At 41.5% G+C, this 27,866-nt stretch overlaps 1 protein-coding gene across 1 annotated transcript; it reads left to right on the forward strand.

Moving 5' to 3' along the window:
• Window positions 1-27,695, forward strand: PLEKHG7 (pleckstrin homology and RhoGEF domain containing G7; the record flags this gene model as incomplete). The annotated part of the gene is made up of 16 exons (XM_084205521.1): window positions 1-705; window positions 1,883-1,905; window positions 7,131-7,258; window positions 8,363-8,403; window positions 9,972-10,070; window positions 11,063-11,212; window positions 13,168-13,263; window positions 15,494-15,589; window positions 15,843-15,956; window positions 17,623-17,797; window positions 19,177-19,292; window positions 20,067-20,160; window positions 20,628-20,707; window positions 21,969-22,128; window positions 25,984-26,081; window positions 27,588-27,695. The coding sequence occupies 16 exons, from the start codon at window positions 1-3 to the stop codon at window positions 27,693-27,695; spliced, it is 2,283 nt and encodes a 760-aa protein (XP_084061647.1).
• Window positions 27,696-27,866: the final 171 nt, after the last annotated feature.

A 27,866-nucleotide genomic window follows, 5' to 3' on the forward strand; every position in this document is an offset into this window, starting at 1 on the left:
ATGCAACAACCAAGCTCTGATTATTCTCCAGACCTGCTCAAAGAAACCTGCACCAGCGTGGAACCTCGAGACGGGGAAGCTGATCTCCATCAGGAAAATGCTGCTTGGTCTGAGAGCAGCAGCCCACAAGATGTCTTCAGTTCCTCTGAAATGCAGACAGTAGCAGTTTGTATGGACACCACCTTGCCTCCTGGGGACTACATTCTCCAACAAGGTTACACAGAGTCTTCACTTCTGAGGCTTCCTACAGAGGAGTGCATTGGGATCCACCATACGCCTTTCCAGTTCGACCGCCATGCTCGGGCCAGAATTTCCACTTCTCCAACTTTAAGGCGCCTGAGGATGGCCTCTGCCTCACAAGCACTGTCATTTCAGGACTGTTCTGGCACAGCTCAGCTGGGAAATCAAAAGGAATACACTGGCTCTCTCCACCACATTTGTAAGAGTCCACCTCGGTGTATTACAATTTCTTCATTGTCGCTGCCTTCTTGTGTCCATGCAAAATTATTGTCATCCAAAGCCAAGTCTGAGAGAACCACAGCAGTTCCAGAGTCTGACCTACCCAGATCAAAGCTTCCAAGCAAAGAGGATCCCCTCAGCAATGACAGTCCCAATGAGCCACCCAGAAACTCTTGGAGAGCCAGCTCTGCTACGCTTCCTACGAGACTCCCCCGCCCGATCCCTACACTTTGGGCAGGTGTCCAGGTAAGAGGAATAGGAGGATGCAACCTCTTTTTTAGTCCTTCATATTCAGTGTTGGTCCATCATGAACCAGTGCACAAAGAAAACCCCAGTTCTTAACCTGAACTCTGTGTTGAGCTATGATCCTTTAATACAGCAGACCAGCTTCTACACTTAACAGGAAGGGAGATTTTTCTTTCCAGATCAGCAAAAGACAGCAGTTCCAGCCTTTCCTCTTGGTGACCAGGCTAGCTTAGTCCACTCCTGTACAGGGCCACTCTTTCCCACCTCTGTCCATTCACCCTAATGGGCCAGTGCAACTGTTGGTGGGGATATGGAAGAATAAGACTAAGTAATTGACCCTGAAACCTGATTGGGTTTTAGAAGACTATTTTCTTTCAACCCACTCTTTAACCCTTCAGCAGGATTATTCCTAAGACAGGGAAGTTCTCTATTCTGTTTTCCTGAATGGCATTACTAACCCTAATAAAAACAAGAATTGAGTTGGTTGAGTCAAATTTAAGGTCTGCTACTACCAAAGGAAGAGGTACAATTCCCTTTATTTATTTCAACTTACCTAGCTCTGCCACTCACTGGCACCCCTCACTTTTAATGTTCAGCTCCATAAACAAAGAAGCAATTGTGCAATCTCTTCTGAAAAAAAAGAAACCCTGGTCCAGTGAGCGTCAGAATCAGTAAAGAGAAATAAGCAAGGGAAGAGCCAACCCTTCATCTTTCAAGGGCAGGAAACTACAATTCAGCTCCCCACAAGGACAAAAGGAGAGGCTTTTTGTACAAGTCAGGTTTGCTACAGACCTGCTCTCAAAGACCTTCCCCTGTGTGCAGAGGCAGTTAAACTCACTCACATGCTCAGCTCTGTCCTCATGCAAACCACCTATACACACATTTTGCTGAGGGTAGATGCTGTCAAATAGGTGTAGAGTTCTTCACTAGCCAGTTAGCTTTGCACTACAAACCAAAAGCTATTTTCCTTCTCCCCCCACCCCCTTCAAATATGGAAAACATTCTGGATATCAAATGAGTTCTCCTTGCTCCACAAGTGAAATTAATTAGCCTATGTCCAAGCCTATTACACTGTTATTAGTACATTTGCCTTTACAAACGAGCTCTTTTTTCACAAAAAGTCAGATTGCTTGCTTGCTTTCTGACCAATTAACTAAGAATATTCACTTTCTTTCAGGAGAGTGGACCGCCCATGCAAAGGTATGCACATATTTATTTTATCTGATTCTAAACTTGACTCTCCTACATTTTTAATGAATTTGCTTCACTCTAAGACAAAACTGAACATTGAGTCACGTATACATAACCTTAATTTGTAGATTTGCTCTGTGAAATGCTTGTCACCAGCTCACTAAACTTTCTAATGAGATTTTCTTTCAAAAGGTGGCCCTCTCCCTAGCACGTTTAGCTACATTTCACACACTCTTTCATCCGGATCATAGGGGAGCTTTGCACTAGGAACCAACTGCCAAAAGGTCCGGGTGCTTGGCTCAGCAGGGTCAAACTTCAGCTTGAAGAATGTGAAATATCTCTTAATCTTGAGTGACATTCTTCAAAAGTTTGTGGAAGGGAAAAGGGAGCAAAGGAGCTAGCAGAACAGCTCAATATTGTTCTTATACGTAAGCAAAAAAGATCTAGGACTGCTACTGGAGAGAGGGATCATTAATCCTATAAACTGAGAAGAGTACATAGAATATGTGGATTTTATAAATTAGGGCAGACAAGATAGAGCATTGCATACTGTATACCTGTGCAGTGAATTGTGTCAAGGTCTTGAAAACAATTCTCAGAAAGTAAAAGTGCTATTAGAAATAATTTTGATTAAGATATGTTTCTTTAGGATGTTCAAATGTTTACAGAAGGGAAGGAAAGTTATGTTTTCTCCCCACACAACAAGGAAGCAGGAGATAGTACCTCATTAATAACAACCCTTCTCTCACTGAGGGAGTAGTGCTCACTTTACTGTATGGCCTCTTCAAGGATCTTTGGGACTGGGTGGTTTGGAGCAGACTGATATAGTCTAGGAGTCCTTACACAATGCAGTTCCCTAGAGGAGATTCAAGAGATGTGTGCATGCATTTGAAATTACATGTTCACTGAAGAAGAGGCTTCCTGGATGTTCTGAACTGCTGTAATTTCCAACCCACCCTTTAGCATTTTGAATTTACAATTGAGATGGAGAGAGAAGGGGAGGGAAACATCTTTTTATCTGGATGTGAAAACAAGTCATCTATACCTTATGTGGGAAAAGTCTGGTCTGATCCAACTCAAAACAGGAATACAAAAACATATCTCACTGTCAGCATGAAGATTTTCGTGATATGTAACAGACTTCAGGGGGGAAACTGAAGATACTGCCAATGGTTTAACAGGAGAACACTGAACATTTAGTGTACACACCTTCTCTTGGTGCTGCTTGCTTATAGTGGCTTCAGGAGGGAAGTAACTATATGCCAGCTGGGATATTGGCTGTGGACTTCTATCCAGACACCTTTTAAAATCAAGAAACCACAACCCAAGGAAACAAATCAAGATTTTTTTCCATAGGCACCAGCTGAGAAAATTGTCAAAAGATGCTTGGGATGATGTATTATGAATTCTATCAAGACAAATATTAGAATGTGCAAAAATACATTTTAAAATGCACCCGTTTCTGCTTTAAACATTTTTGGTCAAATCTAATTTGGTCCAAGGTCTGGGTTAAGCCTATATTCAGCTCCTCCTTTATTAAGATCATTAGTCTAACTTCTTAACAGCTAATCCCTTCTTATCACAGCCAGCAAAAACTGTTCACATGTCAGATTATTTTCTCCATCTAGAAGCACATTAGGAGACTTGGCACCTCTTCTCCAAGACTGACTTACATATTGTCCTGGGTAAAATCTTACCTCTGTCCTTCAGTTTTAATGAACATCTCTTCTCCACGCTGCCAAGCTGTACTTTCAAAAAACATCTTTAATGCACTCATACTCATTTTGAACAGCCTTCTCCCACACAGTCCTCACTCAAGACTGCCAGCACATCCCTGTCAGCATGACAGCTTGCTGAACTGATGCTGTTTATAAAGAATCATCCAAAATAAATAAACAAAAAGGGCAAGAGGGGCAGCGCAGATAAAGGTATATGTGGTGGAGAGAAGGTGAGAGTACAAACCTACAGTGTTATTGATAAAACAAAACCTCAAGTTTTCTCTGATCTCCTTTTCTCCTTGCACCATTCAGCATTATCAGAGGAAGGGTGGATAACTGCACTGCACTATTACCTACAGCTGATCAGCTAATGAAGAGCCTTTACAGCAACTGCCAAGGCAGCTCATATTCAATGCCTTGAAGGAACTGGGCTCATCTACCTTGAAATACTCCCATTCCTCTTTTAATGACTCACACAGCTGTAAAGTGCCACAGCATCACAGAATCACAGAGTGGGTGAGGTTGGGAAGGACCACAGTGGCTTCTCTGTTACAACCTCTCTGCTCAAGCAGGGTCATCCTGGAGCACACTGCACAGGAGGAGGAGTATCAATTACACTAAACCTAACTCCTTATGCAATCACAGAAATAGTTTACTTTTGGCAATAGGACATTTTCCATGCTAACTTTTTGAATCAGGGAGTCCAAACACCCTCCCTGAGCAGCTTGGGAAAGAGTGTCACTGCCTGGCAGTTATCTCAGTACTGTGAGTACCCTATAATATTTACCTCAGTAACATCCTTTGTTGCTTTTATTCACATCTAGTGGATAGTCCTTTAAGTAATATATCTGCTGTTCAAGTAAGGTGATCTATATAGATGTCTGTTCTATATAGATGGGATAGCTAGTTAGGCTAAGATTAGGGACCTATGAAGATACTTTCTGTGTCTTAGAAATAAATATATACACAAGATATTTATTTTGCCAGACCATGACCTGCTTCAATGTCTTTAATAATTTTCCATAACTTTGCCATGTAAATCTATGACATTATCCTGTTTCAAAAAACAAGCGGATTTTAAGAACAAATTATTACAGATGATATCTTCTCAGATGCCTGAGTTTTTCCCTAAAGCATAAGCATTTCTTTCAATCACTGCAGGGCTCTGCCCCCAGTAAGTGAAACAAACAAAAAATAAAGAAAAAGGCAAAGCTACAGATTCTGAAGGCATGAGAAGATGCTAAGATATTGCAGACTTAAAACCTAGTAAATTTTACTACATAGAACTTCAGTAATTTAATTTCTCCAGAATAAAAAACAACGGAAGCATCTAATTGTATCTAATATGTCTACAGGCAGCAGGCCAGGAGAGCACAGATACCTGTGCTTCCATCTCTGAAGCATGAGGGTATAGCTTAGACATGTAAACCATTAAGCAGCCCTGGCTCATCAGATTGCAAAGGTATATTGTAGACAGACACCCAAGTGGTCCTGCCATGCCCCCACATTTCACAGGCTTGTGCACCTGTGAAGAGCTTGTTTAGCCACATGTGTGCCTGAAGTCCAAATCCTTTTTGATCTAGGTAAAAAATGTCATTTAACTCAGTTATAGTGACTCTTCATTATTAGTGCTTCCATTATTAGTCTTCATAAGCCACTAGCCTGCAGCTTCAAATATATTGTGAAAACAGTAGTAGGCTAGAGATGCTTTAAAAATCAATAATACACTGGCAAAGTTTTACTGTGAAGCCAACCTGAAACAAATCTCCTGAATTTCCTAGTACAGTAATAACACCTTTGAGGATTATCCTTGTACTGTATTGCAGCACCTGACTTGTATAATAGCCCAGCCGCCCAAAAGATTGCACCATGGAATCACTAGAGGGTTCAGTGGCATTGGGTAACATTCAGTGCACATCTCAGGAAGACACTCCTGAGAGGAGCACTCCTCTCCCTTGCAGTGGTTATGAGCTTGCAGACAGCCAGGGAACAGACCCCCCACCCATTAAAGCTCCCAAACCACATACTGAGGGTTCAATGTCATGAGAAACCAGAGTTTCATTGTAAACCCTAAAGCCAAATAAATAAATCCTATGTTCTCCATTCAGTAGGAGTAGCAGAAAAGCTTTCCAAGAATGCCTGCACTGCACAGTGCAACCTTCTCAAGGTGTTTTTAAGCCCTGATATGTCCATGGCTCAAGTGTTAAAGTCCCAGGCCTGGCCCATCTGATAGCCTGCAGACCTCTCTCTTGTTGGGAGCAGCTTTCATCTAGACCATTCAATTGTTTGGCTAAGGCAACTGCAAGCAGTGTCACTGCCAGGTCATAAGAAAGCACAATCTCCAAGTCTTACCATACATATCAAATCCCAGTTCTCCACCTCAGAGCTCGTCTGTCAGTTGACAAGCTGTCAAGTAACTATTCATGCACTTTAAAGGAAAAATTATACCTGCCAGGTTTCACACCAAGTGTGGCAAATGGCTAGAAATTCACAGTAAGATAACTGCCTAGACAAAAAAAAGATCTCAGTAAGAATCATGCTTAACTGACCAAAAAATACCATGCACAATAAGTGGTGACTGAAAAATAGAATTTTTTATAAATGTACATGTACTTTGTGCCTCCTCCCTCAGCTACTAAATTACTGACCCTTTGAGCCCTGATGCAGTATTCATGTACTGAAGGCAACACAACAACAGCTGCAGACAGCAGTCCCTCTGCAGCATATACTAACACAATTCATTAGGTATCAGTGTGAGTTATTAGCAAAATACAAAAGGTTTCTAACCTGCACCAACAGTTTCTGTATGTGAATGCAAGCAGCCTGTGGCACAAACATGCTGCTGGATACAGAATGTGTCACTTTTCTTCATGGATCTAGATCCTGGACAATGTTCTCCATTAGGAACAACAACAGTTGGAAAGAGACATTTTTCAATCAGTAGGGCCACTGAGTCATATTACATTCAAAATATTTTAAATAGCAGGAAAATATGCCAAAAATACTAAGAAAGAAAATAGTACAAACTATCCCAAAGGTTAAATAATTTTTTTAAAACCCAACATTTTAACTGTTTCACTAGTGGGCTGTCTTTTCTTGAAATCACCTGAGCTACAGGAAGGCTAAAAGTAACAAGACACATGTCAGCTAAAAACAGTATTTAATTGCTCCATTGAACTCCACTGCCAAAACACAGATTCCAAAATCCCCATTCACTTTTTGTCTAACCTCAGAAGAAACCAGGAATTTTTACTACTTAAATGCTCTAATTACTTATTATCTGAGGCAAGCCATGACCATAAGAGCCTTGATCTCAGCAAGGACGTGGAGTTTGAAAGACAACTGGGCTGTCAGTCACTGAAATTCTCCGCTCGTTGTTCTTTTAACACATGATGCCGTAGCTGCTGTGATTTGGCTTTTTAGCTGGTTCCCCCCTGGATCAGCAGGGAGCCCTTCAGGAGTTTCCCTGCAGCCTCCAGGGACAGGGATGACGTGTGCTGTGGTTGCCTCTCGCAGATCAGCCGAGCGCAGGCGCAGCTCCCTGGTAGTGAGCCTGCCGGGCCTCGAGGTGTTCCCTGGAGACCTGCTGGTGTCAGACGGTGCCATGGACTACCTGCCCTACTCATCCTTCCTGCTCAGTGCAGGTCAGACACAGCGGGGGTTTGATTTGCTCCTCTGAGCCCAGCAAAAGTGGGACTGGAACACGTGTGCATGTGGCACGGGAGGGAGGATGTATACAATGAGACCCCAAGGTGGTGCAGCCTCTGGGGGGGATCCTGGTACCCCACACCAAATTGACTTCATTGCCAGCTTTAAAATTCCTCATTCCTTTTTTTTCTTTTTTCCGTTTTTTTCCCCTGCATTTTACTATTGAATGCAAAATTGAAGTAGCTGAGAAGGTAGGACACAGATCACATTGCTCCTCCACAGGCTAGAAGCAGCCAGAGCCCAGGCCAGGATGTCCATCTGGAAGCAGCTGAGGTACAATTTCCTACCTCCACAGCTTCAAGCAGAAAGAAAAGCGGCCCATGCTGCCCTTTGCAGTGGTGTTCTGATCCAGTGGTAGCAAACCCAGCTCATGGCTAGAGGTTGCTCACAAGAAATTCCAAAACTGAAATGCAGACCTGCAAGCAATTTCCACAAATAACTTTTGTAGAATATAGTATGGCGTGATTGACGGAGATCCTGGTGGCCAGAGATCAAAAGTTTCTCAGAAAAGCAAGTCAGCCAAGGTCACAATCAGCATTTTCATGACAGCAAATAAGCCAGCCGTTCCCAGAATGGCTCACCAAGGACCACAAATTACACTCTGCCTCATTGTGCCAGCCCCATGACAGACCTGAGGCTTAGGGCTCGTAGGATTGTTTGTTCACTGCAGATTTAAATACCTGCATAACTCCAGTTTATCATGACGAGAAGGCATAGACTAATTCTTGCTTTAAAACAACATTGGCTTGAGGTAGGATGGTTTTCCCAGGTAAAGGATCACATAGTGATCATAGCAATCACATAGTGATCACCTGCAACAAGTAGGAGCATTCAGCACCAATATGCCACCACAGATAGTCATAATTCTTGCTGGGAGGAACCCAACAAGCTTATTGGGTTTTAAGTCTGGTGAAACTGCCTAAACTCAAGTATTAAATCTGAGCCAAGTAGAGTCGAGTCTATCAAGCTGCATATATAAAAAATAGTTTTCTATTTTATCTACTGGTTTCCTTACTGAGAACATTTGTTTTACCCATCAGAGTCCAAAAAGTCAAGGTGGCCATTTGCCAAAAGAGGAGTCGTGAGTATTTTTTACCATTTTGTTTTTCCTTACACTGACTTGCCTTTTCCCACAACTAACCTGGGTAAAAATAGCTTCTTTACTTTCTTGCCCTTGGAGAAGGCAGCCAGCAGGTGAGCTGAGCTCAGAGGTGTCTCAGCCCTCCCTGGGACTGCTTGCACATTAACCTGCAATGAAGACTGGGTGGCCCCAGTGCAGCCATTGCAAGTGATGCACATGAAAACACAGTCAGTGCCACTGCTTCCCTTCCCTGTGCGTGGCGGCAGCAGAGGCGTCCTTGGCACAAGCACAGCTCAGTGGATTTTTCCTTGTCTAACACAATTCCTTGTCTTTTCCATTAATGAAAACTTTTACTTACTAAGGTATCTGAATTTCCTTTCTGTGTACTCTTCAGCATTCAAAAAATTATTTACAAGTGTCTTGACAACTTTTTCTCCCTAAGCATTTAGCTAACAGTCCCTTCCCAGTATTTTTGCATTTTATCAAAGAATAGTTTGTGCATACAGAACCAGTGCAAGTACTCAGGTTTATATATACAAGAACTCCCTCTTCATTTGATAGTAGTTTCATAGCATTTGAAGGAGCATGATCTAAACCTGAGGATTTTTAAATTCAACAAAATATTTTAAATCTGCAATAAAAAGCATTTGATATTCAGACAAAAGTGATTTCTAAGACTATCAAATGCCATAAAATTAAATTCATGAAGATTCATTTGCTGTTACTCTGGTTCAATGTGCATATATGTTAACTGCATTATTTTTTCTGTCCCATTTCAATCTATCTTTCAAAATTAGGAGCTGAACTTAAACCCTAAGTTTCAAATATAATCAAACGCATATTTCAAAATTGGCCTGAGTTCAGTGCCTGAAGTTCAGACAATGGAAATCCATGAAGTGGGAATATACTTCCAGAGAACAGATAAAACTTAGGCAAACACCTTATAAGTCTGTGCCCACAGCACTAAATTAGAGTTGATAAAGAATGCTTACATTTTTTACAAGGCCTGAATAAACAAAGCTGAAACAAAAGCAATTGTTTTTATTTCATGGTCCCTCACACAAACTCCTGCTGTTCTTTTAACTTTCTGAAAGCTCATTTTACAGACACTACTCTGCAGATGACCAAGGGACTTTTTTCCATAGGTAGGTCAAAAAATTAAAAATAAATAAATAAACACATAAATTTGTATAGCTATGGCAGGATTGCAACTATGAATCTGTTGTCCCCTATGTCTGACAGTGCTAAGGGAAGCAAAACATTTCATTTGTTCTGCCTTCCAAGGGTAGCCCATTGCCTGTTGCCATACCCATGATTTGCCCTGTCAAAGACTCATGTATTACATAAATAAGATCTTACACATCCAAACCTGAGGCATTTACACACCCCACCCACAGCTACAAAAAAAACTGCCATCACTGCCTTTTCTCTGTGTAGAAGAGCCTGGAAATACAGAGAAATCACTAATTTAAGGGCAAACTCCTTAAGGATTAGGGCAAGAGGGGTAAACTTCTTAACAGTCTTTAAAACACTCTATGAATCAGGGGTGGTTTCTTGTCATTCAACAGGGTAAAGACAAACAGAAGCAAGCATCTGATCTGGAAAGTTGTCTTTCTACTGTTAAGATCATAGACCGCTGCTGCACAGATGAATTTTTCTGCTTTAAGGTATCAAAATGCTCAGTACACTGTATCAAGGACACCTAAGGATGGAAGGAGGAATTCTGTGTTCTTTACAAGCTAACATTTTTCAGTTCATTTTAATCTGGATATGAGACCTTTCTGTCAAATTAGTGCATAAGTAGATGGTATATTTTAGTCAAAATGACAAAGGGAGAGGCAAGTGGGAAACTGAGGGTCAGAGTAGGTCAGCAAGGGACCTCAAAATCATCTGGATTTTGCCAGGGTTCCAGACTGCCCTAGATCAGGGAGGTACCAGCTTCAGAAAATGGTCTCAAGACAACCCTCTCAGCAGCACCTACAGGTGCTAGAAAAGCAGAGGAAAGAATCTACAGCAGCAGAGAGATGTCAAATGGGACACAGCCACCCCACTGCTGTGTTCAGAGGCAGCCACATACAGGCCAGTGCCAACACCAAGGTTTGGCTCCAGAAAAGGCACCAAAGCCTGTCTGCCAGACAAACAAGGCTTCTGGCCCCTAGCCACCTAACACCATCCCCTCTCTGAAGCAAACCTTTTACTTCTCACAGCAGGCTGGTACCTACAGCACCCCACACACAGTTGCTGAGGGCTTCTGCCAGTGCATAATTTATATATGGACATCTGACTTTGGAGCAGGTCCATAATGTGATCATGGCCACCATAATTTCCAAATGACTATAAAGACCTAATCCTTTGGTACTCTGATATCATCCACCCAAGAGCAGCACAACAGATCAAATTCCTTAGCATTTGCAAGCTACCCACTAATTTTTGATACGTACCTAAACATGGACTATCACTTTGTGTTGCTTTCAAATTCAGTGTGTTTATATTGTAAGCATTTTAGAGGAAATATTTTAAAGGAACTTTTAAGCTTTCAGAAGAAAAATAGCTAATACTGGTAGAGGAAAATTACACAGTAAAGAGGACATAGATTCTTTTCATAAGGTCTGGAGCAGCTGATGCAACAATTTTTTCTTTCTTCTTCTTCAATCAATAGAGTAAATCTTGGCATGAATTTATAAACGAGCAACAGACTGAACAGAAAGATGTCAACAGCCAGTTAGAAGTGAAAAAAGAAGCAGCAGTGTGGGAACTTTTCACAAGTGAATGCACTTACTTTCTGGATCATTTGCTGGTTCTCAAGATGGTAATGTCAGATTTCACTTTGCAAAAATAATGAAACACTATTTGTTCTGCTGTGATGGACACAAGGCCTCCTCAAACTTCTCATTAGAGGTCTGTGGGGGAATGACTTAAGCACCTGGTTTTTCCTCCACCTTGCCTGCTCATCCTGTTTCCACAGCTCCCTTTTCTGTCCTTATGATGGTATCTCTTCTAAACATGACTTTTGAATGATGCAATCTAGTGCTTTGCAATGACCATCTGACTGCAGAGCCTTCCAGGATATTCAACTGATATTCCATTAGTCCTCTTGCAAACACTGCACTGAAGCCATAGTGCAACTGGTTATTTCTGTACTGGACTACTCCAATTGCTAATGTTGCTAGTGTGCAACATTATATTTGGCATTTAACTTCATATAGAGCTGTGGTAAGATTATCCTGACTGGACCTCAGAATACAGCAGACCTGCAGTTTTAATATTACATGAAAACAAGGATACTAAAAATAACTCCTCTCCCAAAAACTCTGTATTCGCCTCCAATACAGTGAGGTGAGCTTGAACTATGGACAGGAACATTACAGACTGTTACAAGAATAGCTGCACTATTTATATTCACCACACATCAAAAGTTAATGTATCCATTCAAAAGGATGGAAGCTTCCACAAACATTTTCTTATCCTGTTTCTCTTACTCGGCACAGACAATTCCTGATTTCTTATTAAGTCGAAGAAAAGACATTTGTAAAACACTTTCCATGTTGCTGGAAAGTTATCCTGGACAACACAAGAACTACTGCAAAGTAAAGGAAATAAATAAAGGAGGAGGCTGAATTCCTCCTTGGTGGGGCAGAACAGGAAGGGACAGAAAACGGCATTGGTTCAAGGAAGAAGAAGAGCATCCTCTTTTCTATACACTTTGTTTAGAAATCTGAAAAGTTTCAATAGGGGTGAATACTGGGAAGAAAGATGATAACAGGCATGTAGGCTCCTTGTGAGTCTGCTGTAGGAGCCCACAGACAAGCCTTAGCCAGCCCTGCATGGCCCATGAATGATGAACTATTTCAGGCCATGCCACCTTCCCAAACTCTCCCACCAAAGAAAGAACCCATTGCATTTGGGTAAACAGTTTTAAAGATACCTGGTTACTTCCAAGTATAGAAATATTCCACTGATTTCAATGAATCTCCACAGGGAGCTTTAAGACCACCATAAATCCCCTTTAAGCTCTCAGGACAACAAGGTCACGGTAACTAAAGAATTACGCAAGGCTAAGCAAACACTCTCACTAGTTATTCAGTCTTGGCACCTGGGTGACAGGTTTTTTCAAAATGCTTTATACACATAAACAAAAAAAAAAAATCTACTGAGTAACCTATAAATTTTAAGACTTTTTCAGATTTAGGACAGATTCAGTACAGTTTAATCAGCTTTAAAAATATAAAATCTTAAACAGCCAATAAATACACACGAAGTTTTCAGTGAATACAGGCTAATAAAACAATCCAAAGAGATGAAAAACCTCCACAGGACTGCTACTTACCTTAGTCCAAGAATATCTTTTTTCCTCATAGTAACTCTAAACAAGTCAGATAGCAGCAGTTGCATGGGGTAGGAAGGAAAGCATTCAAAAAGGTCAGAGAAATCTGTAACTGTGACTCTGATGTTACTGAGTCCTTCACACAGGGATCTGCAGGGGGCTCATTTGCCCCTCTTCTGCCCAAGGGCACAGCAGGGACACAGCTGCCTCCATGGTAACCACAGAGAAACCCCAGAGACATCATTCATACCCTCTTCTGCACAAAACTCAGTATTTAACCTTCAGGTAGATCAGGAAACTTTTCTCACAATGCCACCTTCTGCTCTCTCTGAATCTAATAATCCTTTCATTAATTTCAATAAAAATGTTATTTTCAGGCAGAAAAAAATTATTGAGTTGGCACAAACAGTAATTAACATGGATTTGTTTTGGTTTTAAAGATATTTATGAACACTCTCAAATACCTCCAGAGCAATGAATTTCTCTTGGATGTGGATTTGTGGAGACTTTTTGCAAACTTAGAGGAGTTAAACAAGGTGAGTAGAAAAAGAGAAATGTTACTTCGATCAGAAATCAATCAGCCCAGTAAAAGAATACAACAAACCAAAAGCTTCTATTTCGTTTCAATGTTCACATTTGGAACTTTGTTCAAACAATCCACCCTTTCCTCTTTTCTATGGGGTATATCAGTGAGAGTCAAATACCACCAGTGCAAATCATCCTCTTGTATCTCTAGCCAAAGATACATGGCATTTTAAACATGGGGGAGAGCTCATTTGGCAGTTGTTCCTGAAGGAAACACAAGTTTGAGACTAATTCTCAAAAGCAGCGACCTTTTAAAAGAGATGAAGAGGAACTACTACCCAATCCCTACACCAAAACAGAAAGCATGGCAAAATAACTACATAACAAGGCCCCTTTTGCAAGCAGATGGGCACAAGATTTTGCTGTCTATTATGCCACTCCAAAAGGGCAAGTTAAAACAAAATGCTGATCCCCTCTCTCCAGCTGAGGTTTCCCTTGGCATGTGTGTAAGGATCTCTCCCACAGAGACTGGATGCTCTGTGTTCATGTGCTACTTACTCTGCACTCCAGGAGGAGGGTGGCCACAAGGCTTGGCTGTGATGTGCTCCAGCTCTTTGCTGCTTTTGGCCAGTTGCTGGGAGACCATTTTCAGCTCCTGAAAGTTAAAAACCCCTAAGTCAAAAATAGCTTTTACATTACTTTGGAAACAAAACAATTTTTCTTAGCTTGAGGGCCCTTTTACAGGACACTTCACCTTTCATTGGAAAGAGAATTTTGGAAAGAATTCTGCAGCTGCCTTAATTGAAAAACTACTCACAATCACATCACATGCCCTAAATCAGCTGCTGGGTTCCATTTATTTCCCTTACTGTAATTCCCTTGCCTTAATACTGAATTTCTCCCTTTTTAGCCAAAACAAGAAAACTGGGAAAGGCCTTCAAAGCAGGGACAATTAACCAGAACTCAAACACATGAGCAAGGTACTGCTGCTCAGTCACAGATCTCACACCTGGTGAGCTGCTGAATGACCAATCAGTAGGTTTGGAGATACAAGGAAAGAGATTTTTAGCTGACAGGTTTCACCTCTGGCTCATTGTGGATTAAGACTGTATATGCAGATAACTGCTAGAGTTCAGCAGATGTGTGGTTGTTGATTGCTTTGCTCTTGTTCAGAGAAGAGAGTGAGATATATTGCTGTGTTTCACTTAGCTTTGAGCTTGGCTGGAGCTTGATCATGACTTGAGAGAATTATCTTAAAGAAATGCCCTGCTTTAATTTTTAATTTTGTTGTCCTTATTGATGAGGATAATAAATGATCATCTGTTGTGCATACTTTAAATACTGATTAAACATAGGAGAATGAAGCTACTCTCAATGCCTCTCGTGCCTTTTTTTCATACATTTCACAGTATACATATCCTCTTGACAGCAGGCTGAATCCTTGACGAAATGTATGCTGTAAAATTGTAAAGGTCAAAATGAAAGAATGAGCATCATCCTATAAGCATCCTTGCCCCCATAAATACACCAAGCAAAGCAGTCTGCAGCTACTACAGTCTGTAGCAGTATCCCAGCAGATTGATGTGCCCTTCTGGCCTAACATTTGGCCAACAGCTTAGCCCAGTCATGAATTTGTGTGAATAGTGAAATTCATGTGTTCAGGACGAAAGTGTGGGTTTAGGAGCAGGCTTGCAGCCCCATCTGACTGATAAGGTAGGCATTTTGAATCCAATAGAAACACGTAAAGTTAACTTATGGAGAATATGTGAGTTTGTCCAGTATTTTATAGATACTTCCTTCACCTTCAGTTGAATGAAACAAACTCAAACCATGAATGATGGTGTCTTCCTCATGGACCATGAAGGCTTCCTTAACTGTCACAGCTCTGTCAACACCATCATTTTTTTCCAGCAAATAGCATTCAGCCACTGTCATTTTTTAAGTCAATCCATGTTAAATACAGCTGCTACCCTAAGACAAGTTTAATGGACTAACTAATCTTGTTTCAAAGCTTTTGTCATCAGGCATTATCACAACATAAGTGGGTATTTGTATAGATTTGTCTTAGCTCCTGACTAATTAAAGCATTCTGGGCAAAATTCTGAAGACAATTTGGGCAATGGTATTGGCACCCATTACACTTGGAGTCTTTAGAGAGGCCAGGGATGGGAAATAAAGCTTCTTTAATCTTAACTTCCAATCACTGATGCTAATTTATCTTTATTTTTTCCCCTTACTTAGATAAGTCTCAGTTTTCTGAAAATGTTTTTTGAAACTGTGAAGAAGCACGTCAGCAAGTCAGACACTCCTATGGATTTCAGCTCTGTACTCAGAACGGTAACATAATTAGAAGTATTCTTGCTTTTAACACAAGCAGCAGACCATTTATCACAGCATACAGGTCTCCAGAGCAATCAGGGCTGTCCAGCCCATGCCATCTGTCACAGGCAGTTTGGTCTCAGCTTTAAGTTGCTCCTATCAGAAGGAAGTTTCCTTCTGATAGGAAACTCCTTCTGATAGGAGAAACTCCTGTTTCTCCCTTTGTCATGATATTTTTCTTTATTGATACATTTCCAAACCTTTTCTGCAGTTTTTCCAGGGTGACCTCTGCCAGACACACCAGATTTATTGCCTTAATTATACCTCTGCCATCTTCTACTTGGAAAAACTGAGACAGAGAGAAGATTTTGGCATCTACCTGAAGGTAAAGTGATGGTTTTGTTGTTATTGCTGTTCTTGTTGTTGTTGTTGTCTTCAGCCTTCCTACCTTATGAGAGGCTTTTAACAGCAAGCTAGAAATGTTCATTAGAAGCAAAACTGTGTAGACAGCATTTCACATGGATTTTTTGAACTGCAGAGCCTATCACAGATTGGAAGTCACCCTTCTGAGTGTATGTTCACCTGCACATGTCAAAGTCCCTACCTGTAATTTAGAATAGATAAGGGGGGAAGAAGAGCTGGGCTGCCTTTTTGCAGGCAGAAAATACAAACTACTAGCCTCTTTCTTTTGTTTTGCACATCATCTCTTGACTCAGTCAACTCTACCTTAACAAAGTGAAATTGCTACAGGAAAAAAAAAACAAAAAAACACAAGGATCAATTTCAAATGTCTTACTTGGGCATCCAAATACTACCAGTAAGGAAGAATTTACCTACCTCTAAGGCTGGAAAGAGCAATCACTGGACTCTTTATCAAGCTGCAACACTACAGCAGGTTTTGTCTTTGCTGACACCAGCCAGTGCAGTGGTGGGGATCTCAAGCTCTGCTCTTTCTGACGTCACCAGCAGACCAGTGTGTCCTGTAAATACTTAAGATTAATCTTCAATGTTACAGGTTTAGAAAGAGAAACCTCAAGTAGTGGGCTTTTCTCACAGGCAGCCCAAAACTGGAAGGACATCTTTTTGTGGCAGGCAAGCTCTGGGCCTTGGAGTTTCACATTGCTTGCTCCCTGATGAGGATTTCATATTCACATATAGGAAAAACATTCCCCACTGGCAAGTAGCAGTGACCCCAAAATATAAGGTGGCTTTCAAACCTAACTCAAGTTAATTTTCTCAGAAAAACCTGAGAAAATTAAAACAGCAGATAAATAAGAGCCCTACTGGATATGACAGCATGGCCACAACATCTGGAATGGTAAGCACAAAGCAGAACGTGAATCTGGAGGGGCAATACAATTTCCCCTGTGGAGAGCTGTCCTTGGCTCGGCTGGGATACTGTTAATTTTGTTCCTAATAGCTGGTATAGTGTTGTGGTTTGCATTTAAGATGAGAGTAATCTTGATAACACACTCATGTTTACTTGTTGTTAAGCAGTTTGCATTAAGTCAAGGACTTTTCTGTCTCTCACCACCACCAGCGAGGACTCTGGTGGGCACAAGAAGTTGGGAGGGGCCACAGCCACAACAGGTGACCCCAGCTGACCCATTCCATACCATATAGCTACAGGCTCAGTACATAAACCAGAGGGAAAGCTGGCTGGACAGGCCTCTGCTCTGGGACTGGCTGGGCATGGACCAGTGGGTGCTGAGCATTGTGCACCACTCGATTTGTACGTTCTGTTATTTTTTTCCCTTCTGTTTCTATTCTATTAAACTGCATTTATCTCAGGCCATAAACTTTATTTCCCATTTCTCTTCCCCATCCCACAGGAGGGAGTGAAGAGTGAATGAGTGGCTGTGTGGTTTAGATACTTGCTGGGTTAAACTATGACAAGAGACTTTATAGTGCCCTTGTTCTCACCGAGTGAGAAACTCATCTTTCATTAGTCCCTGTCTCGTTAAAGTCAGCTAATGATGCAGAAAACTGTTTGCTACCTCCTAGCCAGAAGGAAGCTGAAGCCTAAGGCACATTTTCCTTGTCTTCAGCAGTGGTGTGAACAAAATGAACAGTGCAAGAGGTTGCATCTGCCAGAGTTGCTGGTTGCTCCTCTGCATCGACTAACGCGGTATCCCCTCCTGCTCAACAACATCTGGAAAAGGAGCACTGATGAAACAGAGAAAAGTTTCATCCAGTCACTTAAAGAGAAGGTGGAAAAGTCTATAAGTAAGTAACAAAGGTTAGAAGTCAAGTATGCAGTTAGAAATTAGAAAGTTATATGGCTTTTTTGCTCATGTCCTTTGAAGTGTGAACTGGTCAAGTGTCTCTGCAGAAAAGCAAAAAGGATGTGTGTGCCTTCCTACAGTCCTGACCCTCATGCTGTAGGGAATGATTTGGGCCACCTTGTGCTGTCAAAGCCTCTCTGAGCAATGTCACAGGACTCCCAAATCAGTGAGTCACTTGTATTTTCTTAGAATCATCTGCAGTGACAGGCAAAAAAATAAAAACAGATCTCAAATTGGACCATATCAGGCAAGATCTCAAACAAAGAAGTCTTTCAGTTGGATTTATGTCTAAGGAGGATTTTTTTAGGGCTGATCTTTAATAGGATAAATTTGCACTCACAAGGGGAATATTATGTCCATGACCTTTCACTAATGACAGGATACTACTATGTAAAGTTGTCTCAGCTACAGATTTTCTCTAGCTATTGCATAAAACAAGAGGCTGGTCTAGATATTAATTTTTCCCTCATTTTTTTTAATATGTAATATTTATATATTCAACATATATAAGGACAGCAGTTTTAGGTATGGCCCCAAATGACCATAGGATGTCTGGAGAGTACTACTGGCTGAATAAATTGGTCCTTCCAGAAATTAGATACCTCTGGATGAAGGAAGCCAAACATAGAAGGGCGACCCCTCTTTGCACACAGACACCTGACTAAGATCTGCCTTCAGTTTTTGGTCAGTGAACCAGTAACATAATGAACAGTTGTAGTCCAAGCACTCCCCTTCAGGTGGGGAGGTATGTGTCTGAAACCATTACCATCACTCCACCCAAAGACTTGAAACTTCAGTTGCAGGTCCATTAAAGCTTTCCCCATAATGGCCTTGAATCAGCAAAGACACAGTCCCCATTTTTCACATTTTGAGGGACCTCCACCTCAATCACTTCTGGCAACACCTCCTCTGAAATTAATTCTCTGTAATTTCAACAGTCTTTTTATCAGGCTCTATATAATGAAAATTATTTTTCTCTCACTATACCAGACAGTTTAGAATTATAGGACTTTTTTTGAAGAAATTTTTAAGATTATAGTTTAATTGAGTTTTATATGATTTCCTGTTCCCCAGACAGATTAATAAACACAACCTTTTCATTTAACAGTGAATTTAAGCATCTTTGACTGCATGAATTGAAATTCTGTCCCTGCTGATCTAAGTAGAGTTTAGGCATTTTTACAATGAGATCAAGATTCCATCTGGGGCCTCACATGTGAGGTACTTCAGCTTTCACTGGAGAAAATCGGTATTCAGCATCTTCTAGAACAGGACTGCTTTTGCCAGCCCTGGCAGTAACTGGTGTTTTACACATTTCAGGGGATCTGGAAGGCAAAGTCAAGTGGTTGGACAACTTTCAGAAGTTCAGGCAGCTGCAAGAGGTCATAATTTGGCCTCAGGTCTGGGATCGTGACAAAAGGTTCTTTGTCCCAGAGGTAAGCAGATTTTAAAGGATTTTTTTTTTTTTTTTTTCTAGAGGAGGGTTTAGTTTCCTATCTGTCTTCATAGTGTGGTCTAAAGTTGGCTGGTTGTCTGTATTCTAGCTAGTGGGGATGGCTCTGCTTTAACAGGAGCAGCTGCAGCCTGGGCACTCCAAGTGTGCTGAACACACACAGCGCCTTGGATGGCAGCATGGGTTGTTCTTAGCATCCTAGAGAGGGCAATGATACAGTCCAGGAGGACTCTTCCATATTTGCTTTTAGGGGACAGAAGGAAATGGGATAGATGTAAGAATTACCAGCATTCAATAAAGTAGAAATGATTTGCTTCTTTCACTTCTCAAGCTGAGCCAAAGAACTTCCCATTTACACTTAAAATGCATTACAAAAAATTACACAGCATACCTGGGTGTGCACATTTTTGCCGTAGCTACCCTGTTACCCAGACAGACTTTAAGCAGCACTGTGGTAACACTACCAAGTGGGTCCCATCTCAAGGATTATGTCTGTTGACATACAGGGCTGCAAACACCATTAAACTCAATTTGGAAAAGTAAAACCCAGCTTAACATTTCAAAAGCGTAAACACATTAAAGCCATAGCATTGCTGAAGAAACACAGGCATGCTCAGTTATCAGCTGTGTGATGTACTTAGCCTGAGGTAAGAACACGCAAATGCTCCTCTTGTTTAGCTGCTGGTTGCTCCCCTGTTCATCATCCATTATGCATGATTTCCCCATTCTCTTTCTCTCTCTCTTTTTTTGGGTCAAGTGTTTGAAACAAAACTTAAGAGAAAACAGCAGTGAAAACATTTTGTCTTCAGCGAACAGACTTCTCCTTCATGAAGGAAAGCTGATGCTAGCAGGTAAAGTCCCTGAATCTCCTGGTGTCCAGAGACAGCTTAGCAGGATTATACATTGTTATGACAGGTCTAGAATGAACTTCTGCAACAGCATTTGGCCAGATGCAGGAAAGAAAAAGCAACTGTATAGTTTATCAGAGAGAGACTGAGATACAGCCAAGCTGCCAATAGGATGATGGTCTGTATGATTGTTAATTGTCCTTTTTCCTGGCAAGCAAGTAGTTGTTTTATCAGAATGAAGTAGCTGCTACAAGGTACAAATTTAGTAGCCAAAATGACTGAGACATATGATTTAGTGCATTTGAGAATGCAGACTGGAGGACGAGTAGTTGTGAACTATACTGGAAACAAGGCTTCTTTGTTAAAAGGATTCTGTAAGGTGCAGTGATTCATAGATGTGCCTCATCTTAAAAGTAGCAATTCCTTAAAATAATCACACCATAAAACTGATTTTTTGTTTTCCTTCTCAGAAAGCACAAGACTCCTTGATGTCTACCTCTTTTTATTTGATGATTTCCTACTAATTACCAAAATTAAACGTAACAAAAAGGTAATAATGTCTAGAGATATACACGGTTGCAGTTGTTATATTTTTTAACTTTTGGATGGCTTTTGAATGTACTTTGGAAGATTGATCTAATTATAAAAATACAAGATGACTAATCAGCATGAAGAACAGCTGATACTTCCTTATGTGACTAGCAAACCATAACACTGATTCAAAAGCCTGCTTCTAAGCTCAGCATGGTACAGGAACACTATTACTGGCAGATTTAATTTACATTAGAAGACCTTAATATCTTCCTGAAGTTATTCTGATGTGCTGGACTCCTCAAGCTTAGAAAAGTTTTAGGAATGTAAGACTTTTTCTAATGGTCCCTGCAACCTGAGAGTTTTTTAACTCAGAGATATCAGAACTGCTGGAAAGAAGAAAAAAATTAAAAGGAAAAAAGAGAAAGGCAAAAATGATGGAAGATTGGCTATGTTGCTTTTTGTCCTCTCTTTGCCTTGATTTCCCCAAGTTTAAAATTGAGATATAATTACTCCTTTTAAGAAAATGTTTCTTGATGATTATTCTATAGAGTTCTATAGATGATAAATATCTGTATTTAGACACCAACGGAAGAACTGGATGGCCTGAAATTCCTAAAACTTCAATGTAGGAGTGCATTTAGCTAATTAATTTTATGAAACTGATGTAAACTGAGTCTAAAAGAACCTGTGATAATCTCCTAGGTTTTCTGGGGTTTTTTTAAGAAGCAGGTGTTCTGCTTTAGAGAGAAAGGAGATAGAGAAAGCACACGGTGAGACATTTTAGACTCACAGCACCATCCCTCAGCAACGGGGTTGGTGAAGGAAGCAGAAAGTCAAGGGACCTGGTACCCTCAGGCAAATCTCTTTGAGGGTTGTCCCATGGACATATGTTGGTGAACCTTCCCTGAAGGGCTGCAACTCATCTGGAGCTCCAGGAATTCTGTCTTGTGCATATGCATGAGGGGAGATAAGGAAGGAAAGGAGAAAAAAAACCTGCTATTAAAATAAGGAGGGAAAGGGGGAAAATACTTTTGGAATGCCTATGACTGTCTTCTGCTTGTGGACTTGTATTGTGTTTCTTTTGTAGCTTTTTAATGCAAAATGTGACCTTGCAGGAGAGCTCCAGGAACCAGTCAGTTTTTCTAAGATTCCTCAGGCAAATAAGCTCTCTGTGTATCTTTGATAGGAGAAAGCACATAATTTAGAGTTGTTTAGTGCCTATACCTCATGAGCAGATGGCAGACAGCCTGCTAACCAATTTCATTCTCTATTCCCAGAAATATGGAGGCTCAGACACCAGCTTAGTCCCCGTCTGTCCTTCCCTCACTCCTGAGCTGCAGTCCTTCATAAGAGAGGGGGGATTTTGCACAGTCCTAGACCAGCCCATCCCACTAGACAGACTCATACTGAAAAATGTTGAACCCATCCAAGTTACAGGTATGTGCCTGTTATGAATGCCTTCATAAACACCATGTCAATGCACTGTGTGTGGTAGCATAAGGACAAGCTGCTGTTTGCCCACAAACCACCCCCAGACGCCTGGAGTGCAAACACTGGTGCCTCAGCCCTGCCTGGCTACACAGCTCTGCTCCTGCTGGGAAGCAGCCTCAGACTTCACAGCCCACAGCCCCCTGCTGCCAGCAGTGACTCACACACCAGTGACTGTCACATACTATGCATTCACCCCAAAGGAGGCATCAAGACTTCTTTCTCACAAGCCAAGTGTTCCCTTGTCGTAACTGTCCTAATATGCTCTCTCAAACCCCGGGCTCAGTTCAGCCCAAGAACATTTTCAGTTCCATACTAGTTATGCAGCATTTTTCAGCTGCACCACTACATTGCTCTCCTGGGTATCCTCCCACATACACAGCAGCCATTCTCAAGGAGGCTGGAGAGGAGATTTACCTCCTGCTACTGCTCCTACTCACATCTCCAGCAGCTCTTGAGAGGATGGAAATCACCCAGCACACATCAATGCTTCCTCGCTCTCAGACATCCAAATGCATCACTGGGGAATATGCCTCCTATCCCTGCTGCTGTGCGGTTGGGTGTGAAGTGAAGGAGGACTGACTGCCACAGAGAGTGACCAGCCTTACCCTGCCAAAACAAGGTTCCTGAAGTCACCAAAATCAGATTTTGGGTCGGGGAGCAGGCATGCACCATCAGGCCTCCCCTTGGCCTGAGCCTGAATGCAGCAGGCTCTCACACACCTCACCTTGGTGGTGAATGGTGCCACATACAGTTGGTGGCCAGTCACTAGTGACGTTGCCCAGGGCTCGGTGTTGGTGCTGGTCCTGTTTAACACCTTCTCCTGGATGAGAGGAGAGAGGGAAGCCTTAAGCCACAGATGGCATTATTTGGGTGTTGATCCAGTGGGACGTAGGAGGGCTCTGTAGAGGGATCTAGACAGGCTGCATTGATGGGCAGAGCTCAAGTGCAGGAGATTCAGTAAGGTGAAGTACTGTGTGCTGCACTTCAGTCACAGCACCACCATGCAGCATTACAAGCCTGGGGAAGAGTGGCTGGAAAGCAGCCCAAGAAAAAGGACTCGAGGGTGCTGGTTGACAGCCAGCTGAACATAAGCCAGCATGTGTCCAGGCGGCCAAGCAGCCCAATGGCATCCTGGCCAGTATGAACAATAATGCCAGCAGGACAAGGGAAGAGATCTGTACTTGGCACTGGTGAGACCACACCTCAAATTCTGCATCCAGCTCCAGGCCACTCTCTACAAAAAGTACATTGAAAATCCAGAGTGTATCCAGCAGGAGAGGAGCAGTGAAGCTTGGGAAGGGTCTCAAGAGTAAGTCCTAAAAGGAGTGGCTGAGGAATCTGAGGATGTTTAGCCTGGAGAAAAGGGATGACATCATCTGTCCCTACAACCACCTGAAAAGAGGCTGTAGCCAGGTGGGAGACAGCCTCTACTCCCAGGCAAGCAGCAATGGCACAAAAGGCCTTAAGCTGCACCAGCATAGATTCATGATGGACACCAGAATATTTTCACAGAAAGGGTGGTTAAGGATTGGAACAGGCTGCCCAGGGAGGTGGTAGAGTGAGCACCCCTGGAAGTGTCCAAGAAGTGACTGGAGGTGGCACTTGTGCCATGGTCTAGCTGACACGGTGGTGTTCAGTCAAAGGTTGGAGTCAATGATTTTGGAGGTCTTTTACAGCCTTAAGGATTCATTGATTCAGTCTAACACTGCCAAGATCACAGGAGCCTCCTCTATCAAAGAGAATGAAAAGAAATACAAATCTCTGGGCTCCAGGGTAGTCCTAATCCTAAAGACTGAGAGGAAAAGCTTAGGGAGCTACAGTGCTCTGTGAGAAAGCAATAGATAAGGAAAATAAACCTAGAGTCTGTAAAATTTATGATAACTTTGAAATACATTCACCCAGACTATTTAGCATTCAGTATCAATGCTGAGAAGATATAAAGGTAAGCAATAAAAGGCAAATTACTAAAGACAAGATAAGGGGATGAACACAAAGAATAATAACCTTTTTTAAAAACACGTTCCAGGCACTGTCTGCCTGCCTAAGTAGTTCCCCTACCAAACCAGTAGAAATGGAGCAAATGTATCAGCCACCTCTTGCCTGCAGGGTTGAGGGGAGGGCAGCCCCACATCCCATGTGGGTTGAATTCAAATGCAAGGCCAACAGCTCCAGGGTGCTAGAGAAGGCAGTGCAACCACCCTCCAATTTGCACCTAACAGATTGGTCATAAAAAACATAATGGAGATGGAAACAGTATTTCTGGATTTTTTTTTCCAAGCCAGCATTTCCCATAGAGATTCCTAACCAGATTTCTATCTCTGTGATCCAGCTGCAATCATCAGAATAGAAAAAGCTGCTTTTTGCATTCAAGCCTAGGCTCTGTCCATTGGTTATGACCCTTCCCTGCACGCTTGGCCTCACTGCTTGACTTCTCTCCCATATATTCTTACCAGCTTTATTACAGCTGTAGCCATGGCAGTCTCTGTTACTCACTTGTAGTCTCATAACACCTTGGAAGCCCCATCCTAAGACAGGACTCCTTGGGGTGAGGTACAATGAAAACAGTGAGAAAAATTACTATAGGGAGATTGCAGTTCAGATTCCCACCATTCTGTGTAAAACAACAAGCAAACATTCCAATGTCAACAGAAAATATCCCATTGCAGGAGAAAGAAAAATATTTCATATTGTCTGGAATGTGTGACCTTGGGGAATGCTGCCAATATATCTACCCTCTCAAAGAGACTTTTATTACTGGTGGCACTAAAAGATTAGTTAGCATGTTCTCAGAAAGGTCATGTGATCCATCACATTAATCAAAAATGAAGTCCTGATTTTTGTATCTAGCAAGTACTTTTGCTTCTGTTAGTTTGCTGAGGGTTGACATCACTTTGAAAATAAGCAAAGCTCAATGCACTAGAAAAAATATATATGTTGCAATATTCTAGAAATACCCTTTTGGTGGCAGGCAGGAGGCTGATAATTATGTAGGATAATTCTTGTCCAAAGCTTTCTATGCATTAGTGAAGGGATAGAAGATAAAATGGTGTGTCCATAACACCAGGAAGGTACCCTAAAAGCAGAACTACCTGCAAACACCATGACCTTGCACAAGAGATATAACTTCACATGTAAATACAATAGTAGGAACCCAGCTCTGAAGGTTGTAAGCAGCAACATACTTTCTGTTTAGAAAATCACTAGCCGATTCAAGCTCCCCCTTTATTCCAGATGTGTGACATTGATGTCACTTTGTCCCCATGCAGAGAAACACACTACATGATACTCAGGAACAAAAATCTGGCAGGAAACAGAGGCAACATGCCTGGCTGCTGGCAGCCAACCAGGGCATGCCCAGGAGTACCAGCTCAGGCACATGCCCAGGGAGAACCCAAAGCCAGCACTAGCCTGAGTGCAGCCACTTCCCCATGTGCCAGCCATCATACAGACTTACTTAAATAAAATAGGACTTCTCTTTTTAATTTTGGATATTTGTTTTTCTCTAACTTCAGTTATTATTTAGGCCACTTAGAAGGGACGTATTTCTTAATAATCCTCAGGCAGACCCAAAAGCATCTTAGCTGCACCATGATGAAGCAATTAAAATAAAACAAATGCAAGTAGAATTAAAGTTTTGAAATAAGAAAGCTTCCTAGACAACAAAATTAACTCACCCTATGAGGGTGCAATTGCCCTTTTAGAAATCAGAAAAGATTTCTTTGATCATAATCAATGTGATATAAAATTGGACTGACAGTTGTATGAGGTGCATTGATATCACTTTTTTACATTTTTCCACAGTCTTCAGCCTAAGAAATGCTTTTCTAATTCAGCATGAGAACAGGTATCGGCAGTGCATAGCGCTCTTCTTGCTACAAGCTCAGACTGAGACTGCCAAGGTAGGTAACACATGGTTTTTTTCTTCTCTAATTACACAACTCTGCTTTCCCTAAAGGAGGGTGGCAGCCTAAAAGTGGCCATGCTGTGATAAGAATCTCTTACAGTTGTCATACTTATGACCAAAACTAAACCAAAACAAAATAACACCCCAGTGCTCTGGCTCACGTATTTGTTAGAGAATTTTTGCTGCTGAACATGTTCCAATTTTCTATCAAGGCGGTTATCAGGTCATATTCTTGTTGAAAAACATTATCAATTCTGATTGCAAAAAAAAAAAAAAAAAATCCATTTCTTGTGTCACAGAAGATGGTCAGCCCCTGCAGAAGCAGTCAACACCAAAACAACCCTCCCTACACCCAATTCACATGCAGTAGGACTCAGATCAGAAAACTGCCTCATGCTCATCTATTCAAAACATGCATTTTGCAATTTCAGACTGAACAGATGGTATGATTAATTCCACTGTTACATAAATTTACCCCTTATTTTCACACCATGTCACATTCCTAGTAACAGCACTCTGTATAACATCTGAAAGTGTGTCAGGCACTACGCAGTATTTTGATTTCTCATGTAAGTTGAATTTTCCTCTCTAATACTTAATGCACAGAAATTTGATCACCACAAATACTAATTCTTACAAGTAAATAGTGGTGGACTTGTTCTAAGAGAAACACTGAGAGAATTCTTTCCATTTTCTAGCCACTAGCTGTTATTTTGAATAGCTAACCACTCAAGAAATCATTACTTTCTCCTGTTACTGAAATATGACCTTCCTTTTCCAAAACTGCCTTCATACCAGGGCTACCATCTTCTCAATAGCATAGAATCATAGAATAGAAAGGGCCCTTTAAAGGTTTTCATCCAAAGGATAAATCCTCTTAGGGTTAGTCCAATGTCTAATCATAGCAAATCAGAGACAACTTCTGTCACTAGACTATCTGGACTAGCAGAGAGAAGGAAGTCACATATTTGAAATTATCTTTCCATCACTCCCTGTCCTCATACCTGGATGACAGCAAACATAGACTTGAACGCTGTCAGCATGGTAACAGAAACTGAAATTCAGTTGGCAACACATGGCAGATCTTGGAGAGGACAGAACTTGTGATGCTGATGGGACTGGAGCTGTCTTAATCAGAAAAATGAGGAACTCAAACTGCAGGGACAGCATTAAGCTAATGAATAAACACCACACAGAAAGGGGTGAAATAGCCTGCAACCAACTTCACCATTACAAACAGAGCATTAAAAACCTTCATTCCAATCAAAATTGGAAACATTTGCTGGAAATCCCTGGCCCCAGACACAGATTCCATCAGCATGCAGTGGCCTGAACAACTGGGAGAGTCTCAGCTGTGGGATATTTCATGTTTCCTTCAGCAATTATGAGCACAAGCATGAAAAGAGGCTAAATAAAACTAAAGGCTCTGGATGTTTATGCATCTAACTTACTGGAAATGTTTTAGGTTGTCTTGGTTTACAAATATTTTTTCTTGTTACAGAAAGCATGGATGTCACAGATAGAAACAGCAATCTCCAATTATAGGACACAACATGATATCAAAAAAAGCACTGCTTTCTGCTTTCCTATTGAATCCTCTGAAATTTAATAATGTCAGCATTGCACTGACAGAGCCAGTGGAAGACTATTGTGGTGATAATATAGTTTTTTATAATATAAATATAATACCTTGGGTCTCTGAAGCTAACAGATTTCTGACTTGACAAAAGTATGGCGCATAGACCACACCGCGCAGGAATAACTTGGAGGAGGAGAATGA

Source organism: Fringilla coelebs (genome assembly GCF_963513975.1).
Source record: "Fringilla coelebs genome assembly, chromosome: 5".
Lineage (NCBI taxonomy): Eukaryota > Metazoa > Chordata > Aves > Passeriformes > Fringillidae > Fringilla > Fringilla coelebs.